The 21,315-nt window shown below is 47.8% G+C and overlaps 1 protein-coding gene across 1 annotated transcript; it reads right to left on the reverse strand.

Moving 5' to 3' along the window:
- Positions 1–4,684: 4,684 nt before the first annotated feature.
- CD84 (CD84 molecule) lies at positions 4,685–20,741 on the reverse strand. Its single transcript, XM_021681829.1, has 8 exons — positions 20,654–20,741; positions 17,454–17,801; positions 12,654–12,905; positions 12,192–12,311; positions 11,511–11,543; positions 10,415–10,512; positions 9,322–9,381; positions 4,685–7,435 (listed from the first exon to the last, which is right to left on the reverse strand). Exons 1-8 carry the CDS (start codon positions 20,739–20,741, stop codon positions 7,376–7,378), a joined length of 1,059 nt encoding a protein of 352 aa, XP_021537504.1. The 3' UTR covers positions 4,685–7,375.
- Positions 20,742–21,315: the final 574 nt, after the last annotated feature.

Consider the following 21,315-nt stretch of genomic DNA (forward strand, 5'->3'; position numbering starts at 1 on the left):
AGGAGTAAATAGCTTTGTCATTGAGACATGTGCCAAAGGATTCTCACGTTCCCGGTGAGGCAGGTGAAGTCTGCACAAACTGCTGCATCTTCATTAGGTTAATCAAAATATGATAACATTGAAGACTTCCTCTCCAACTTGCACAGGGTCAGGTACTGTGGGTACAAATGGTGAGCAAAACCAGCCATGGTCTGTGCCCTGATGGAGCTCACAGTCTAGTGAGGAAAGAGAGACATTAACTAAATAATCACAAGGAGAAATATTTAAAGACAAAATTTGAAATCTTCTGTGAAGGAAAGACATGTAGTACAATGAGAACAAAGTGTGGGCATCAAACATGGTCTGCAGGAGCAGGGAAAGTTGCTCCCAGGAAGGGGCGCTTGCACTGAGCCTTGTGGGATGAGTGGTAGGGGGCGTTGGTATTGGAGGTGGTGAGGGGAAGGAGGAGAGGTAGAGAAAGAGTCCTAGGGTTAACGCATAAGGATAAAATAAATGAAATGTGCCAGAACCTCAGGGCACTGGAAGAACACCACCAATTTTTTTTTTTTTAAATCTTCTCAAGTAGTTCTGTATCTGCTTGCAGAGTTTCTACAAAGGGACTCTGAAGTTCTTCAGAGCTTAATTTCAGACCAACAAGAAAGGGATGTGGAGATGTAGCTGGGGGAGCTGGGAGCCCAAGCACATCTGCAAAGAGCTGCTCCGAGCAGAGGATCTGGGGCTTCTCTGATAAGCGGGGAGTTATGGAGGTGTTTTCAGATCTAGAAGCTTCCATTTGAAATCTCACACACCACCTCTTAGCAAGTCCATTCTCCTTCAGGGTTTTATGAAACATCCTGAGGTCCTGTACCCACCGTTGTGAGGGAACCATAGCCCATCCTTCTCACTGAAAAGCCCAGTGCTTTCTCCAAGAGGCACCGTGAGCAACCCACACAACCTCTGCTCTCCATTCCCTAGACCCAGACTCTGAAACGGAGAATCCCAGTGTCTGGGTCCCAATCTGAGTTCAGTTCAACAAATATTTATTCATATGTTTATGAAGCTCTCCTAGGCACTAGCTTCTATCATGGGTGCAGTGAACGACAAGAGGAATAAAGCAAAGCTCTTGTCCTGGAGGGAGGTGTGACTTAAGTGCCCAGTTTCCTATCTTTAGGATGATGGAGGCAGAGCTGCCTTCCCTTCCTCCAGCCACGTGGCTGTGCTGTGCTCTGGTTTATTGCTTCTGGTTGGCCCTCCCAGTGGCTAGCTTTCCATCCTCTCTCGGGGTCCTGGTCACCTCTCTCACGGTAGACTTCCTCGTCCTCAATTTCTGTCTTACTGCCCTCAACCCCACAGTCCCTTTGTGGCTACTCAGGGCCTGAGGCTTCAGACAGCACAGGCCCTTTGTCACGTTGGAGAGTCTTTGCTGTTTCTTTGCTACTTGCTTGGTCTCTTTTCTTGAAAAACAAAACAAAGTAAGACACAAAAAAAATAGGTGCATAGTTTGTGTTTACCTGCTGAAATGGAGCCTGTAGTCTCATTTCTTAGGTACTTAGGAGGTAAAATTTATGGGCAATAAATACTTTATTAATGGAAATTTACAAGCGAGCTATATATTTAGCTTTGAGTTGGCGGGGGTGGGGGGGGGGGTTCAGAGTTCTACACAAAGAGGGATCCTCGGTTTGGTCCTTGAGTATAAAATAGCTAGAGATGGAAAGGAGAGAAGGTTTTCCAGGCACAGGACACAGCGTGGGCAAAGATGTAGAGCAGGAAAGGATTGGGTGGGTTCGTGGACCCACGTACTTCTGTGTGACTAGAGCTTAGGGAGGAAGCAGGAGAAAGGCCCGGACAGTCTGATGGGTCAAATTGCTCAGGAGTCTGGTCCCACAGGAAAAATTTCTCAGTAGAAAAATAAAGTGATAAGGTCAGCATTTTGGAAAGATTGCTCTTTATGTGATAACAGCCCAGGTCACATGTGATAAAGGAATGACCTGGGAGAGTGGACACCGGGAAGGAGGCTAGGCAGATTGAGGGGACATGGTTGAGTTAGACTTGACAAGACCTAGTGACTGCTTGGGATGTAGGGCGTCTGGAGTCAAGAATACAAGTTTCCTGCCTTGGGAAGCTGTGGGTAGGGGAGGCACTGAGAACAGTGGCTCGGCGCCCAGCCCCTGGACCTGGGAGGCCAGCAGTGGAGTCCTGGTTTCCATAGTAACTTGGACTAGTTGCTAAGCCTTTCCGTGACTCAGTTTCTTAATTTGTAAAGTGAAGGAGGATTGCATCTTCAGGGATTAGATGATTTTTAATGTTTCTTGTGGGCTTTAGATGAGTTAGTACATATAAAACCTTCGGGTGGGGAATGGCGCATAATAGGCTCTAATAAATGTTAGCTATTATGAGTATGGTGGGTCATCAAAACTTAAAGGCACACAGCTGTTTTTAAACTTTTAAATAGTGTTGCACAACTCATAAATTCTTACCTCTTCTTCTGTTTCTGTTATTCTTCTGATATTAATAGTGGAAATTTGCACTGTTTTTCTCTCATCTTATAACAACTCATCAGCAGTGTTTATGACCTGGATCCCTTGTTGGCTGTGAAACCAGCTCTGCCCAAAATGCAGACAGTGAGCTCTACTCAAGATTCTTTTTTTTTTTTTTAAAGATTTTATTTATTTATTCATGAGAAACAGAGAGAGAGAGAGAGAGAAGCAGAGGGAGAAGCAGTCTCCCAAGGAGCAGGGAGCCCGATGCGGGACTCGATCCCAGGACCCTGGGATTATGACCTGAGCCGAAGGCAGACGCTTAACCGTCTGAGCCACCCAGGTGCCCTCTGCTCAAGATTCTTAATGGGTGTTTCCAATAGAAGAGTTGAGTGGTTATCCAGACAACAACGGAATTAATATATGAATACATTTACTTGGAGCTGCTCTTGGTGTCTTTAAAATATTATTATACGTACATATTCATTCAACAAATATTTGTGGTCCACCTATGAAATGTCAGGAAAAGTGCCAGGTGCTGGGAGTCCAGAGCCAGGTATAGGAAGGCTCAAGTGAGTGGTCAAGTGCAAGTGTGTGGCTCTTGGTGACAAGAAGTCTTGAGTTCAAGTCCTGTGTTCCCCAGCTGCCTGATTTTGCCAGGTATTAATTCCCTCAGTCTTAACATAAGCTGGAAGAATTGTTGTTGTTGTGAGTTGTATAAAGCATCTAGTATAGCAATTGGTATACAAAGAAGCCTTTAATTAACTCTTGCAGTCTCCCTGCCCTCAGGAGCTCTCTGTTTGCATTATTATTATTCAGACCAGCCCTTGTTCTCTCTGTCTGGCTGGGGAGCTGATGCAGGGGAGGGTAGCATGGTAAGTGAAATGACAGGAGGAACAAGCATTGGTGTAGGAGGACTGGGAGTTAAGCTCAGCACACAACCCTAATTGGCACAATATCAGCTACATTTGTGCTGCAAGAACCTGATACAGGCTCAGCACCTGATGAAGGTTCAAGCCTGTAAGATCAGCTTGTAGGCATATTCTTATAGTGCTGCCTCATATTAACTCTACACAGCAGGAGCTATTACTGTCCCCATTTTGCAGGTGGGAACACTGAGGCACAGAAAGGTGAACCTAACTTGCCTGAGGTCACAGAACGAAGAAATCAGGATTCAGACCCAGGCACTCCAGCATCGGAGCCTGCGTTTGGGACCACTCAGTACCCTTCCGCCTTCTGCCTTCTCCTCCAAACGTCATTTTACAGCCAGTAGAGACTGTCTCTAAGGGTTCTTGAGAAAATTACTCAAACCCAGGAAAATTCAGGGAAAGGTCAAGTAGAAGAAAAGTAATGGATCTGGAAGAAAATACGGCCCAGCCATTTCTTTTCTCCAGGCTGAACCTACGAAACACCAGGCCAGGGGCGCCTGGGTGGCTCAGTGGGTTAAGCTTCTCCCTTCCACTCAGGTCATGATCGCGGGGTCCTGGGATTGAGCCCCGCGTGGGGCTCAGTCCGCGGCGGAGCTTGTCCCTCTCTCTCTGCCCCTCTCCCCCGCTTGTGCGCGCGCGCTCTCTCTCTTTTTCTCACTCTCTCAAATAAATAAAATCTTTTAAAAAAGAAAAAAAAAAAAAAGGAAAAAAGAATCACCAGACCAATCAGGCTCCTTCCTTTCTTTGCTGGGTTTCCAAAGTGGCCCAGCCAAGCTCCTCTCTTGTGGACTGTGCAGTTTAGAGCATTCTATAGCTTTTTTAAAAGCATCACATTTTAAATCGGCTTCACTTTCTTTTTCTGAGAGGCATTCGCTGCACTGTTTCTCCTGTTCCCTGTTCTCTGCTGAAAGCCCATGTGGACCCACAGGTGCCTGGCTTGTGCTGCCTTACCGGCACTTGCCACTAGAGGGCCCTACCCCTAAGATTCCAATTTCAATGCACCTTCGTAAAAACTGGCCCATCTTAGTGTGATGCATGAGATCACACCCATTTCACAGAAGGAGAATCTGAGAACCAAGCCCCTAGAGATGGGGTGAGTAGCTTATATCTTCATAGATCAGAAGAGTCAGAGAAAAGAAAGTGAGAGACAGGAGTTCAGTGGTCCCAAATCCCAAAGGCCACATGAAGAATTCCTGGGTACTAGTTCCTTCCCAGGCTTGTTCTCCTGGAAAACCCAAGGAACTCTTGCCTCTGGTTCTATTCCTCTCCCCTACTTGCCAGTGGGGCTGTAGGACACCAGCAGTTTCACTGGGTGAGCGCACCAGGGAGAAGCAAGGACAGTTCAGAGAAGGACCATGTTCAGGAGCAGTCCCTCAGCTCACACAAAGGTGAGGCATGCTTTTATTTTAGGGGAAACCCAGCCTGTTCGGTGTCCCTTTGGAACTTCTCCATCCTTATGACAGGTCTCCTTATTTCTTCCTTCATGTCCCTCCCTGGAGTGACTGCCTTTCACTCACACCTGGTTCATGGCTTCAGGTGATGTCTTCGCTGGTCTAACTCTGAGAGTCTTTTCCCTCCAAAATGTCCTTACACTGACGTCTGCATTCTGACATTTAACGCTTGCCATAATTGGATTCCACTATGCTTGTTGGCTTCTGTCTATCAATACTTGCAACATGTACCTTCTATTTGAGCTGGCTGGTCATTTTCAATTCTATTCAATAGCATTTATTGCTCACAGGCAGGGTACAAGGCACAACGTTGGCTGGTGGTGGATGCACAGGGGACTAAAACTCTCATCGCACATGATCACTCTCCATGGTCATGAAGTCATGGATCTTGCCCTTCAGTATGTACAGTGTGGAGGGAAACAAATAATGATCTCTACCGTGAGGCAGAAAGAAATGAGTTGCAGTGATATAAGGACCACGGGGGGGAAAGGAGGGCAAAAAAAGCCATAATTAATTTGACCAGTGATGCCAGGGAGAGCTTCACAGAGGAGGTGACATTTGAGCTGAGCGTTGATGTGTGTGGAAAGGGCTGGGGGTTGGGGGGCACACCAAAGCAGAGGCTCTCTGCCATCGTAGGCAAGGGACTGTGAACGTGTTCAGTGCATCTGGGGTGGTGCCCAAAACACATCACGCCGATTCGGCCTCTGCTTCTTTCTTGTGCTTTCCTCAGTTGGATGCCTTCTGTCTTCTCCATTCTCAGCCAGATCCTACCCTTCCTCCAGAGCGCAGCTTCAACTCCACCTCCTTCGTGAAGCCTTCCCCGACTGTACTAGCTGCTGCCACTCCCCAAAACGTGTAATTCAGCATTTAACTGTAGTGTCCGTGCTTGCCTTGCACAGGGCAGCTAGACCAGGGCAGACATTATGCTCCTCTGATCCTTTGAGGGTCTTGCATCCGCCGACACAGTGCTAATGGTGGTCAGGGCTAGATGGCTCGATGGAACCATTCACTGAAACTGACACCTTCCTTCTGCCTAAATGCAGCTCACTTCTGCTGCCCAGCCTGGGATTGTTCACGGGGACTTAGGATTTAACTGGCTATGGGTGCTCACACATGAGGGAAACAGTTCTTCATACGATCACTTGAATGTTCTGCTCAGCCATGGGTGATTCCTCCTCAGCGCTGGTAGCAGGGGCGCAGGGGCATCGAACCAAAGCGTGAAGCAGTGACTCTCTGGACTGAACCTTAGTAACAGAGGTGAGGCGAAGCCAGTTTCATCATCTACACCATCATCTGCCCAGTTCCCTCTGAAGAATGACCCACTTCTTTTAAGGTCTCTTGTTTCGATGGTTGGGTTGTACTCAGCTCCCCTAAAGTGTCATAAGTATAGCTGGTCAAGTCCTTTTGGTGAATGGGGTACTGGGGACGGTCTCTTCTTCTTGCCGAGGCTGCTTGGAATAGGTATTAGTCTGGTTCTTCAGAGAAATGGAACCAACAGGAAACAGATATAACAAGGAGCTGGCTCGTGTGCTTACGAAGATTGAGAAATCCCAGGGTCTGCAGCTGGACTGCTGATGGTGTAGTTCTCCAGCATAAGTCCAAAGGCCTGAGAACCAGGAGAGCTGATGGTGCAAGTTCCAGTCCAAGTCCAAGTCCTAAAGCAGGAGGACTGATATCCCAGCTCTAAGATGGCCAGGCAGAGAGAATTAATTCTCCCCTACTCTGTCCTCTTCTTCTTCAGGCTCTTGATGGATCTGGTGATATGCACCCATATGGGAGCGGGGATTAATCTGCTTTACTCAATCTACCAATCTGAATGTTAATCTCATCCAGAAATGCCCTCATAGATCCCCCCAGAATCGTGTTTAACCAAATGTCTGGTCACCCCATAAATGGCCCAGTCAAGTTGAAAGCTTGGCCAGAAAGAAAATCTTATGAGGCTTCCGAAGTAGAGCCTGAAGAAAAATGCCGCAGCTGTCCAGTCCCTACAGAAGGAGCATTCTCCAACCCTCCGTTTGGATAGTGTGTCCGCACAGCCAAGAGCCACAGCTCCCATGGCTTCCCATGCGACACCATCGTGGATGGGCGGGCTGGGCCAGCCAGCCGCCCCTGCACAAAGGTTCCTGGGCAAAGGGGCACGTAGAGGCTGAAGTGCAGCCCACACTCTACTCATCAAGCCACGTGCTTGGGAGGGGCCGCATCTGCCTCGGGGGAAGGGTGCTTTTGTCTAATTTGTCTCACGTGCTGTGTGGACTGTGGAGGTCGTGCACCAGGGCTCCCCACGACATTGAGTATGATCAGAGCCTCCTAGGTGGCGTGCCATGGCTGGGTACAGGCATGCAAAATACCAATCCTGTCTACATAGGGGGTTGCTGGGAAGGCTCAGCACCTCCAGTCACAAAAAAGTCACAGATTGGGGCGTGATGGTTTGCAATCTCCAGGTAAGACGTGCGCAGAGAAAGTCTGGGTCCGGGGCATCTGCCGGGGTATCGATGGTTGTTGAAGCTCAGTGTGCACAGGGAGAATGCTGGCCATGAGCTTAGATCACATTTTCATAGGTTCCAGGAGGTTTGCCGTCCTGAGAGCTGGTTTTCCCCATCTGTGCACAAGAGGGAGTTGGAACTGCAGGTTAACTGAGAGATGCTGCTGGGGAAGCCCAGCCCTGGGTGGTGCCCGGGACAGACAGACAGCACAGGGAGATGCCTCAGGCCTCCCTGGTGCTGGCGGAATCTGGGGCAGCAGGGCCTTGCCCTTTGCTGGGTCCCTTGCCTCTGCTCTGGTCACCCGCTTGCAAACCCTTGGGTCACCAACTGCGGAGCCCAGAAAAAAGCAGCAGGAAGGAAAGGGGGTATTTGCACTGATTTTGATTACAGGCTTGAGCAACATCCAGGCTCAAGCTACCTGCCTTCCTTGTTCCTAGCTGAGCCTCAGCTCCTTCTGAACCTCCATAACTGCACTTCACATACTGGCGAGTCAGCGTCCTGTGCTCTAGTTATGTGGACAGGCCTAGAGCCCTCCCCACACCCTGCTCCCAAATAAAGTGGACCCAAAAGGATAATAGGAAAAACAATTGAGAGATGATGGACTCTGAAAAACAAACTGAGGGTTCTAGAGGGCAGGGGGGTGGGGGGATGGGCTAGCCTGGTGATGGGTATTGAGGAGGGCACGTTCTGCATGGAGCACTGGGTGTTATGCACAAACAATGAATCATGGAACACTATATCCAAAACTAATGATGTAATGTATGGGGATTAACATAACGATAAAAAATTTAAAAAAAACAGAATAACAAAACAAAACAATTCTTCTTAAATTATATAATGACCCGTCAATAATCGCCATCAGCCTTGTCTAGAGGACACGCTTTGAGATGCCTCAACCCGGCCGCCCTGATTAATCCCTCTGATCCAGTCCTTGCCAGTGTCACCTCCCGTGTCCTCCCCTGTCCTTCAGATCTCGGCTCACACATGCGGCCCCCTGCCCCTCCCTTCTTCCTTCCCCTTCCCCTCGTCCTTCGTCCCTCCGGTGCCCCTTAGTCTCCTTCTCCTTCCTTCCCTCTCCTGAGCACTGAGGGAGTGAAGGCCCTTCCGTCTCGGGCTCCAGGACACTGGCTTAGCTTCACACCCCAACGACCTGTGCACTGAGTTCGCCTGCAAGTCTCCTGCATCTGCAGCTCACAGATGCCCTCTACCGAATCAGCTTTTACTTCTCAGTTCCCATCCATTTGCAGCCAATTTCCTAATGTTTCCTCCCACTCGTTATTTGTTCTCATGACTTTCCCTTCCCCCTAGACTCCCTGGGTTCCTATGTGTCTTGCATGATGATTTTGCCCAACTATTAAACAGGAACACTGGCAAAACATTTGGTTTGCCAAGAGACCCCAAAGCTGGCTTTCTGACTGTAGCAGAAATGAGGATCCTCATGGACAGTGACAGATGCCCCAGACTGAAAGTCCTACCTTCCGTCCACGCATATTCCAGAGCAGGACACTGAGGCACAGGGTACTGTGAGTGTCGCAGCTCCGTTGCAAATTGTTGTGCGGGCTGCACCCTGTGCAAGTCGGCTGGCGGGGGAAGCGGGACCTGAAATTCGGCCTGTGTTCCACTTGTCGGTCTGGGCACCTGGTGTGGGCCTGTGTCTGTCCAGAGGGGGGCACCTGTTGTCTAGTTTTATTCTGTGAGCCGGCATGGCCCCAGCTGCTCCAGAGGCTGGAGTTTCCACACCGCACTTCGGAGGCCTGGGGACTCCTGCATTTAGAGGCAGGCCCAGCATCCCAAGCTGGCCAGCTTTTGGATGGCCACGGACCTGGGAGCCGGGCTCTGTGCAGGTGTGAAACACCTGTGGGCCACGGCCCTCAGCAGTTGGTCCTGAGAGGGACAGAGAGGAGCACCGAGGGAACCAGCTGGCCCCTGCTTGGATGGACAGGGTACAGCAGAATGGCTGGAACAGACAGGCAACAGGGATAAGAAGTCAAAAAGGATTTACCTTACCAGTCTGCAATGTGGAATAAACCTTGTTCACTGGCTCCTCCTTGTCAGGGAGCTCCTGTAAAACACCCATCTTCCCCTCAGTGAGGGGCCCAGGCAAAACCTCGCCAGGCCCCCTTCCCACCTCTGCCCAGCCTGCTGCCCCCCTGCTCCCACTCCCACCAGGTAGCCTCCTCTCCTGGCCTCAGCTCTGGTTCCATCCAGCCTCGGAGAGGGTCAGGGCCGGGTGTGGGGCGGGAGGGGTGGGTAGCCGCTGGGTAAAACCCTCAGGAGCCAAGAGGAGGGGTTTGCACGGTTCAGACTGGGTCTTGCTCACTGAAGATTTTGGCTCTGTGCACCTAGCCGCCCATCAGTCCAAGCACAGCGCTAGACGGACCAGGCAGACCTCTGTTGCCCAGTACTCTTGTCGACCTCGGGGGGAGCAGGCGGGCACGGGGCACAGAGGGAAGCAGTGCTTGTAGAAGCCTGGTTCAGGGTGGAGGTGAGGGCGGGGCAGGCAGGTGAAAGGCAGGTGGGAGGAGGGGGTTGCCGCCGCCACACCAGGAAGTTCAAGGGGCCCTCTCTTGGGGTGGCTCAGTCAGTGAAGCGTCTGCCTTCGGCTCAGGTCATGATCCCAGGGTCCTGGGATTGAGTCCCATATGGGGTTTCCCTGCTCAGCGGGGAGTCTGCTTCTCCCTCTCCCTCTCCCCTTGCTCGTGCTCTCTCTTTCACTCAAATAACGAAATAAAATCTTTTAAGAAGGGGGGACCTCTCTCGGTTCTGTGCCCTTGTTCCCATGTCGGTGGCCACCTAGCAGCCCTCCCCTTACACCAGGGGCTCCCTTGTTGTTTGTCCCTCGTGGAGGGCAGTCCACTCCTAGTCAGGCCTCTCACCTCACCCAGAGCCAGACCCCCGTGTGGAAGCTGGCGGCCTCCACCCCTAGAGGCTGCCACAGGGTGACCATTGGCCATGTTCCTGTCCTCGTCGGGGGGCTCATGGCCTCATTTCCCTGACATGATGATGCTTGGTTGGACCCTCCAGATCCCTGGCCTGCTGCCCCGACTCCCTTTCCCAGGGGTGGTGGTGAGGACCCATGAGTGGCATCAGCTCACCTTGGATTGGGGGATTTCATCATAGATTCTGCCCTCTGCTGGCGGGGCATCTCTCGTAACCATGACGTAGGTGTATATTGTTTTCTTTGAGATGGCATCTGTCACAAAGAAACATAGAAGCACGGTGCGTGAGAGGCAGAGAGATTTTAGAGATGACCTCTTCTAAGGTTCTCTTTTTAAGGTAAAGAAACGAAGCCCTAAAAGGTCAAATGGCTATCATCGTCTTGAGACGGATGCTCGGGTCCTGGGACCGCCTCTCCTTCTTGTCGGGATTTCATGTGGTGTGGGAGCCCCGGAGAGGCAAAGCCTGGAGAGACAAGTCCCTGCTCTTAAGAATTCCTGGGCTGGTAAAGGCATCCATCCCAGTGTGTTCCTCTCTTTGCTCCTAACGTGGAACATTTTAGGGTGAAGTCGAAAAGAGATGGCTAGAATTTGGGGCCTTCGTGTTTCAGGGCACCAAGACATCCACAAATCACAGTGAGCTGAGCGGCACACAGAGTTAAGTCCTGTCCCAGACCCTGTGCCAGACCAGGCATGAGAGCCAGACGGACCCAGACCCTGCCTGAGGCCCGGCAGGCAAGCCAGACCGAGTGCTCTCTGTCATCTCGTTGATAGATGGAAAAAGTAGCACTTCTTCCTTCCCAAGAGACTGTGAGGGACTGAAGACAGATGTCTCTTGGAGGAACCCTGAAGATCCCCTATGGCCTGAGTCAGGACTTCTCCCCATCACACAGCCATTTGAGTTAAATTGTCCAGGGAAGAGAATTTAACTCCTCCCGTGCCAAGCCTGGGCCGTCAGTCGTAAGCACAGTGCTGACGTTTACTGAGTCCTTACTCCGTACCAGGCTCCAGGCCAAGTACTTTATGTGGGTAATTCCGTTTAATCCCCTTAATAAGTATGTGCAGCACGTCCTGTATGTCTGGTTTACCACTGACAAAACATGCTTACGGTGGCAGATCACTTGTAACTGATAAACGGCCGAGCTGGGACCTTCGGCCCAGACCGCCTGCAAGGCACAAGCTGAGTCTTAACCAATCTGCCGTGAACTCATCTCTCCCAGTTGTCATCCGGGGAAACTGGTGGTTGAGAACTTACCAGAGTTCTTACTGAAGGGCTTCAAGAAGGAACCTGAGGAATCAGACCCAAAGGAGAGTCAGGAACATGGAAACAGAGGTTTAGCCCCTCTATACCCAGGTTTGTTACTGTGATTGGTGGGAAAGGAAGATTTGGGGAGATCATGGGGTTAGGAGGTATAGGAGGGCACAGTGCTCCTCTGGGGGCCTAAGATTAGGTTTTCTGCATTGCAGATGGCACAACTATAGAAGGATCCAGAGGGATCCAGAGGGATCTAGTGACGCCCATGGAATGCAAAGTTAGTACCTGTCCCTCTGTGACTCTCCAAAGGACATAGTCAAAATATGATGGAATTGAAAGTGGCCCAGGAGACCCTCTAGTTCAAATCCCATTTCACGCGTGAGAGCACTGAGCCAGAGAGGGAAAGACACATGTCCAGTGAAGCACAGCTTCTCAATGGCGGTACTGAACTCACACCCAGGTTCTGGGCCCACCAGATACCGGGCACAGATTATGAAGCCCACTCAGGGCACTGTCATCCAGGGGTCCGCACTCTGGAGATGGTGAGGTGGAGGAGGGGGGATTGGAAGAAGACGGATTCCCCGGAACAAAGGACTGCTCTACCCCACCTTGGATAAATGACTTCAGTCCCAGGAAGAAGGAAGGTACATTTCCACATTTTACCTTCTGGAAAAATCCTACCTTGTCCTCTTTTGCACAAAAGGAACAAAAGTACCGAAGGCACAATGAGTATAAAGAGAAAGAGCACCGCCAGCCCGCTCAACAGCCCGGTGTGGCGAGAATGGAGGCCTGTTGCAGTGTCTGGAAACAGAAGAGACAGTAGGACTTGGCCACACTCAGGGGCACTATCAAAATGGGGTGCCCTCCAGGGGAGTGCCAAATCTCCAAGGGAAACTGGACTTTCTGCTATTCAAAGTCAGCATTAGAAACAGAATCAGAGGGCCAAGTAGGGCCTGCCTCAGAACACCCCAGATGCCTGGCCTATCTCAGAAAGCTCTGGCCTTTTTTCCAGGCCCTCCTGGGAGGAGATGCCCCTGGGGACGAAGCCTGGCCTCCCCACCCCCGTGGGAAGCAAGGCCTAGCCCAGGCCTCTCTTCTGAGTGAGTCCTGGAGACTGCAGGAGAGCTGGATGGAGCTGATTACCTGCACAGAGCTGCTGGGCAGAGATGGAGTCTGAGCTGTTGCTCACGGGGTTCCAGGCTGTGCACGTGTAGGTCAGCTCTTGGTTGTCGGGGGTCCAGAAGATTTGAACTACATTCCCCGCTTCCCCCGGGGGACTCCAACTATATGTGACATTCTCTTCTTCTTCCTCCACAGAGCATGTCAAGGTGACATTACATGTGCTGTTCACAGATGTCATTAAACTCTGTGTAATTTTTGGCTTCCCAAGCCGACCTAAGAGGGGAAGACATGTGTGTCAGTGGTAAGCTGGAGCTAGCCTGTATCAGGACAGCCAACTGTTAAATTTTCAGAAAGGATTCGTGAAAAATGAAATTATAAAAACTTACAATAAAATAAAAAAATGAATAAAATTAATTATATTTTATTTTATTTTATTTTTTTAAAGATTTTATTTATTTATTTGAGACAGAGAGAATGAGAGACAGAGAGCATGAGAGGGAGGAGGGTCAGAGGGAGAAGCAGACTCCCTGCCGAGCAGGGAGCCCGATGCGGGACTCGATCCCGGGACTCCAGGATCATGACCTGAGCCGAAGGCAGTCGCTTAACCAACTGAGCCACCCAGGCGCCCAAATTAATTATATTTTAAAAAGCTAATGCATACTCAACATTCACCACTTTCTATTTTTGGGGGGGTGCCAATTTACTCTTATCTGCACTCTAAAAGTTATTTACATCTACAGTATCTGTCTTTTGTAATGATATACAAAGTCTTCCCAATTCTGCAAGTTTTAAAACCCAGAGGGAGTATTGACACCACAGAAATTGACAAATAATGGGGCACCTGGGTGGCTCCGTCGGTTAAGCCTCCAACTCTTGATTTCGGCTCAGGTCATGTTCTCAGGGTCATGAGATCAAGCATCACGTGAGGCTCCACGCTGGGCACGGAGCCTGCTTAGGATTCCCTCCCTCTCCCTCTCTCTCCCTTTACCCCCTTCCCCCCAAAAAAGAAATTGGCAAATGCTCAAACTTGGGCTGGGTTGACTGCTCTGCGGAGTTTCACTCTAGACAGAAGAAAACAATGGAAGAAAGATAGCTAAGGTTGATTAAACTTAAAAGTTTTTTGGTGAATAGCACCAAAAAAACTAGGAAATATTCTTCCAGTATTTGAAAACCGTTATCCAACTCAGCAAAGAGGTCTCTCTTGTTAATGTGCAAGCGAAGCTCTGAAATACGTGTTTGTTGAGTTACTTTTTCCTTCTTAGCTCACTTCATGAGACTATCAGCCAGCATTCTCGTTGGCTTCTTCGTCGATGACACCTGTAGCCTGGGAGGTATGAACGTTCAGCACAACTCAACGAGAGCATTCTGTGCATACAACTAGCTCTATGGGGTGCACGATAGAGACCAGGGTATATTTTATTACCTTTTATGAAATCGTGTGCCGCACGTCCTTTGTGTCACACACACCATCAAGGACCGGCACACCGTTGCACGAAACAGTCTTTAAAAAAAATTTTTTTGGCTCTGTTTTCTGGTGTGTTTTCATTGAGTTGTTTTATGTTGTTCTAAAGTGCCCTTGGTGAAAAGTTAAAATCTCTTTAAAAGTTCATTTAAAAAAATATTTTTAGGGCGCCTGGGTGGCTCAGTTGGTTAAGTGACTGCCTTCGGCTCAGGTCATGATCCTGGAGTCCCGGGATCGAGTCCCGCATCGGGCTCCCTGCTCGGCAGGGAGTCTGCTTCTCCCTCTGACCCTCCTCCCTCTCATGCTCTCTGTATCTCATTCTCTCTGTCTCAAATAAATAAATAAAATCTTTAAAAAAAATATTTTTACTAAAGCAATCGAAAGGTAAACTGTCCAAGTTGTAGGCTAGTAAAGGGTTACGGAAGAACAATTATTTTTAGGTTGAAGTTAAGAGCTATCTGGGGCCGGCAGAAGGAAAGGGAAGATCTTCCCTTTACCAGCAGATAAGAAAATGCCCACATTCTGAGTTGGTAAATTTAGTTCATTCTTGGCCAGGCTGCTGTGCTAGGCTTTGTTCCTTCTCCCCTAGCCATGTGGGAAGGATTCAGAAGGAACCAGCATGTGGGTTTCTAGTTCCTGTGGTATTTTTAAACTTGTCTGTGCCTGTGAGGAAGTAGAATATGGTAAGGAAGAAGCTGTAAATATTTTTCATTCCAACCACACCAGAAACCCTGGTCTTATGAGTCTCTTCAAGGGATCTATTCCAGACCAGATTTAGTTATGACTTGTGAAAAACTCCCAGAGAAGTCTGGAGTGACCTCGGTGAGCTATAACAGTGATCTATACAGATGTATAGAGCAAAAAATGAGCGAAAGTGTGTGTGTGTGTGTGCATTTCTTTAGAAACTGGATTTACAAGAATGTCCAACTCTCTGCTTGATATTTACTTATTCTTAGAGAAACTCTTTTTTGCTGGGTGTTGAGGTGGGGGATAGTGGTAAGGAATAGGATCCTATCGCATTTTTCTCAGCAGGAACTGAGACGTTACCTGCATCAGGCTGCTGGGCAGAGAAGGTCGGGGCTGTGGCTGAGAGTGGAGAAGCCACTGGAGATCTGGGTCCGACCAGGCTCTGCTGCTCTCTAGAACGGGGACGCACACAGCTTCACTGAGGATAATTTTCTCCTGCTAGGGTTGTTTGTTGTGAGGACTAAATGGGTTATTGTGTTTAAAGAACTCTCTAATACCCATCCGTCCATCTGCCTTTCTATCATCTATCATCTATCTAGCCACATTAATTATCTGTGGGAAAGACAAAACAAGCCAGCAACAGTGACCGCTGTTGAGTGTTGCAATGCACTGCATATTGCTTTTACTCTGTGCATGTATCGCCTAAATATGTGTGATCTCTATATATTTTTTAAAAATTAGGTGGTAGAATGCCAGACACATAGAGTTCAGTAAATGTCAGTTTCTGTATCACTACCTTCTCCACTAAGTCCCCAAAAGGTATAGATTTTGTTAGGTGGGCAACCCGGCTTTTTAAACTTGTCTGTGCCTGTGAGGAAGTAGAATATGGTAAAGAAGAAGCTGTAAATATTTTTCATTCCAATCGCACCAGAAGCCCTGGTCTTGTGAGTCTCTTCAAGGGATCTATTCCAGACCAGATTTAGTGATGGCTTGTGAAAAACTCCCAGAGAAGTCTGGAGTGACCTCGGTGAGCTATAACAGTGATCTGTACAGATGTACAGAGCGAAAAATGAGACTTTCCCGTGGTCTGCCCTACCTGCAGATAGTATAACACCTCCCAGAGGTTGAGGGGGTAACACCGAACGTATGAAGAGATGAAAACAGGGGCGCCTGGGCGGCTCAGTCGGTGAAGCATCTGACTCTTGATTTCGGCCTCGGTCATGATCTCGGGGTCCTGGGATCGAGGCCCTTGTTGGGGCTCCGCACTCAGCGGGGAGTCTGCTTCTCTCACTCTCTCTCCTTCTACCCCTCCCCCTGCTTGCATTCTCTCTCTCTAAGATAAATAAATAAATCTTTTAAAAAATGGTTAAAGTGTTAAATGTTGTGTTATGTATGTTTTATCACAATAAAAAAAATCTTTTAAAGAAAAAAAAGAAAAATGGATTTACCCTATGTTTTCATTCTTGGGCATTTATCCCGGAGAAGCAGAAAGTCATTTCATGCAGAAACTTGTACATGAATGTGCACAGCAGCTTTATTTGTCATAACCCCAAACTGGAAAGAACTAAAATATCCTTTGATGGGTGAATGCTTGAACAGACTAGTCCATCTATACCATGGAATACTATTCAGCCATAAAAAGATATAAACTATTGATACTGGCAATAATTAAGATGACTCTCAAATAAATTATGCTGCGTGAAAAAAGCCAATCTCAAAAGCATGCCTACTGCATGAGTCCATGTATGTGGCATTTGTGAAATAACATAATGATAGGTATGAAGAACGGCTTAAGGTCTTCCGGGAATTGGGGCGGGGGCGGGGAACGCGGGACTCTGAACGGCTGAGGAAGTCTTGCTGCGATGGTACACTTGAGGATCTTGATCGCGGTAGTGATCCTATGACGGCGCACATGTGAATTAACTATGCAAGCTACACATATGCTCACACATAAATGAGAGCCCGGACAACTGTGACATCCGAATAAGCTCCTTATTCCTGCTTTCCTATAGTTACACAAGATGTAACTTGTGTACAAGGGGGACTGGGCGACGTGCACAAAGAACCTCCCTGCACGGTTCTTTTTTTTTTTTTTTTAATTTTATTTATGTATTTGAAAGAGAGAGTGAGAGAGAGAGAAAGCGTAAGCAGGATGATGGGCAGAGGGAGAGGGAGAAGCAGATTTCCCGCTAAGCAAGGAGCCCGATGCGGGATGCCGGACTCCATCCGGTGACTCCAGGATCGTGACCTGAGCCGAAGGCAAACGCGTAACCAACTGAGCCACGCAGGCGCCCCTCTCTGCCTGGTTCTTTACACCTCTCTATGCAGCTACACTTATTTTAAAATAAAGAGGTGTTGTGTGTTTTTTTTTTTAAAGAAGTGCTTTCCATACACTATCTCGCTTGATCCTCTCAGTGACCAAGGGAAGTGAATAATATGATTGATTATTCACATTTTATAGAAAAGAAAAACCAGGTCCATGGGACAACTTGTTGATTGAAGATTACATAGCTAAAAACAAACAAAATCACATCTTCTTTTTTAGTATTGGTGTATTTACATAAGGATTTATAAGTACAGAAAGATTGAGGGAAACCAATAAAGAAATAAAGGAGTTCTATAGATAGCAAATTTGCAAAACAAAACAAGGCCTTTATGATCCCACAACTTACGGAAGACCTGAAGGCTGTAGCGCCTGGTGGTGGTGATCATCCCCTCAAGGGTCTTTGTATTTATGTCGGCTTTGTAGATGCCTGAATCTTCCATCCTCAGATTACTGATCTCCAGGTTGTAGTTCTCAAGTGAGACATTTATTCGGTCATTATAATTTTGGTGGGTCACAGTAACTTTGGGTGCTGTTCCTGAGTCTCCTGGCGTTACAAAAGCAACGGATGTTTCAGAGTTCCAAACAATGTTGACAACTTGCTGTGATTTTTCGATATTTAAGGGGAAAGTGACTGACTCCCCCAGAATCCCAATCACCGTGAAGACGTCTGTGTCACTTCCTTCTGCTTCCAGACCTGGGGACATAAATAGAAAACCACATAGCCATTTCACTGCTGCACCTTTTAAAGTCTCCTGTCTCCCCAGGCTTGAGCCTCCCTGAAGAGCTGCCCGGATGCAGCTCATCCAACCTCTGGAGGGGTTTTTTGTTTTGTTTTTTTTGTGTTTTGTTTTTGTTTTTGGTATTCTACTCTACATATAATATGTTATGATGGCTAAATTTTCCAAGGGATTTTCATTCAAAAGCGGAGTTTCCAGTGAATTTCAAGGGATCTATTTCATGAAAAACATTCATCTAGACTTACAGACTGAAAGGTCTAAGGGATTAGAGGGACAAAGACCATACACCTCCAGAAGTTTTGAGAATTAAGTGTCTTTCTTTCCCCAGATCATATTGCCAAGTGATGGAAGAGCTGGGACAAGCCTCTGGCTGCTATAGTCTTTCCAAGAAGAAAGCCACATTTATGCCTTTCATCCCAGAAGATACAGGCAGAGAGTGCTTTGGAAGTTCTGGAGTAAATAGCTCCCAAGCTGGTGATTTTTCTGTATAGAGGTCTTTTTTGTTTACTACTCTATCTCCAGCCTCTAGATGAGTACATGACATGTACTGGGTGCTTAGTAAATATTTGTGGAATGAATAATAAATGGAATTCACTTATGTGTTGCCTAGAATCTCCTGGAACACTTCAGAAGTAAGCAAAATTCATTTATTCATTCATACATTTATGAATGAGTGCATGGATTTATTCAAGGTCAGCTTTGTCCCAGATACTACGGCAGGTAATTATTAATCAAATCTCTGATACAAACGTTTGCTGAGCATCTACTCTTTTAAGTGCGATGTAAGGAGTTGGGGGATACAGTAGTGAGTAAAAATTGATAGAAAGTTCCTGTTCTCAGGAACTTAAGAGTTGAAGGAAGAGATCCATGTTGATTGGATAACCACAGACGCACAGATACAAAATATATAGGTGACTCTTGAGCAACACAGATTTGAACCCTGTGGGTCCACTTATACATGAATTTTCTCCACAAATACGGTACAGTACTGCCAATGTATTTTCTCTTCTTTACGATTTTCTTAATAACATTTTCTTTTCTCTAGTTACCTTTACTGTAAGAATAAGGTATGTAACACAATGAAACATACAAAATTTGTGTTAATTGACTATTTGTTATCTGTAAGGCCTCTGGTCAACAGTAGGCTATTCGTAAAGTTTTGGGGGAGCCAAAAATTATACATGGATTTTCAAGTGCATGAGGGGTCAGCAGCCTCAACCCCTGCATTATTCAAGGTCGACTGTATAAGTATTAACGGTGCTTTGAGAAAGAATAGCAAGGGGACTTGACCTTTTCTGGGAAATCCAGAAACACTTTCTAGTAAAACCTGAAGGATGAACGCTTTTAAAATCTAATGTGGGGGGAAATGAGAGGTTTATTTTTTTTCTCTCTTCTCCTCTTTCACCTTATGAAGGTAAACTGATTTAATACCTGGTTTGTAAAATGAAAGGCAATATAATTATAAAATGGCCACCCTTGCCCTCCAGCCCAGTAACCCCTGAATGAGCCCACGGATTGCTAATGCAAACCTCTTTCCTTTCAGACCAACCAAGATTTTGCCTTGGGAGGACCATCCCAGGTGAGCCATGATGACTTAGTTGGGGTGGGTTAAGTACAGAAGAAGATGTAACAGGGTCATGGGGGAGGGGGAAACTAAGAACCCTCATCTACAGACATTTGTTAAGTGCTAACATTGTGCCAGATGCTGGGTTAGGGACTCAGGAAAGAATAGGATGTGGTTGCAGTGCTGAGGAGCTCACAGCCTAGAGAATAAGACCGATGTGTATGTAAGTAAAAAATAGCACAATCTGATGAGTGCCAAATGGTAAGAGCAAAAGAAACAAACTATTGGGTGAACAGAAGGAGAGACTAAGGCCGCCTTCAGTGGCAAGAGTCTTAGTTTACCAAAATCCAGCTTCTTGAGCATTAATTCTCTCCAGATGAACTGTTCCATTGGGCCAATGGGGTGTGGTAGAGGGGCACTTGGTGTGTGCCAGCCTGAGTGTGCAGGTGCATGGAGCCTTGAGCTCAGAAGGACTCTGAACGTGCTGTAATGCAGCGACACTGCCTTGAAAGTCTTACTATGGTTTGAACAAGGACACCCCCCCCCACCTTTTTCATGTTGTACTGGCTTCTGCCAATTAGACAGCTGATCCTGGTGCCAGATAGTCCATGTCTTGTGGGGCTTTTTAAAAGTCAGACCCTGGCACCTAACTGTCATTCTGCTCTGTGGATTCAAGTTAAAAATGTGAAGAGGATGTGGGTTCTCTCCTCAAGCTCCAGGAAGTGTGTAGGCGATTTGTGAAAACAGAACTTCCTAGGGTTCATGGAGGTTCGGCAGCCAAAACGCACAGCGTGTGTCATGTTGTTTTTGACTTCTCCCCCATAGCAAGTCATTCAGGAAGTGATGCTGGTGCATCAAAGAGCGAGGAGACAGGAGCAGTGGAGGTCAGGTCAAACTGGGGAAAATCCTGCTGCTCTTCTTGCAGCTTGTGTTGTTGGTGAGAATCCTGGGCTGCTGAGGAAAGGCCTAGGGCTCACCAATGCACAAGATGCAGACTCGGTCGCCTCCAGGCACTCTGACTGTGGTCTGAGTCAGGTGGCTGGAAAGACAAGGAGCCTGGTGATGTAGGTGCTAGCACTTCTGCTTAAAAGCTGGCCAACTTTCATAAAGCCACAAAGCCTTTCTGAGTCTCAGTTGCTTCATCCATAGAATGGAAACAACAACATAAAGTTTGTTCTATCTAATTAGTGACCAGCAAATCATATAATATGAGTGGAATGTCTTGTAACCATTAAGGCACCATACATGTTGGTTGTTTCTGAAGTTGATAATGACGATGATTCTCATGCTCTTCGTTTTCTTCATCATCGTCCTTATAACTGGTACGTGCCATTTAGGACTTCCTAGGCCACCCCAATGATGGCCCAGGGGGGTCCAGGACCATACCGAAGAATGTATAAAGAGCCATTATTAAGGGCTAATTCAAGTAAAGCCCAGAAAGATAGTTTTACGTACCACTCCACTTGATGGACTTTATTAGTAAGACTTTAGGTTTTAAGATTCTTTAAAAGAATCTCCAGGGGGCGCCTGGGTGGCTCAGTCGTTAAGCGTCTGCCTTCGGCTCAGGTCATGATCCCAGGGTCCTGGGATCGAGTCCCGCATCGGGCTCCCTGCTCGGCGGGAAGCCTGCTTCTCCCTCTCCCACTCCCCCGGCTTGTGTTCCTGCTCTCGCTATGTCTCTCTCTGTCAAATAAATAAATAAAATCTTTAAAAAAAAAAAGAAAAAGAAAAAGGAAGTCTCCTTCCTTCTCTTTAAAAAAAAAAAAAAGAATCTCCAGGGGTGCCTGGGTGGCTCAGTCGTTGAGCGTCTGCCTTCGGCTCAGGTCATGATCCCAGGGTCCTGGGATCGAGCCCCGCATCGGGCTCCCTGCTCGGCGGGAAGCCTGCTTCTCCCTCTCCCACTCCCC

This window comes from Neomonachus schauinslandi, chromosome 6, assembly GCF_002201575.2.
Source record: "Neomonachus schauinslandi chromosome 6, ASM220157v2, whole genome shotgun sequence".
Lineage (NCBI taxonomy): Eukaryota > Metazoa > Chordata > Mammalia > Carnivora > Phocidae > Neomonachus > Neomonachus schauinslandi.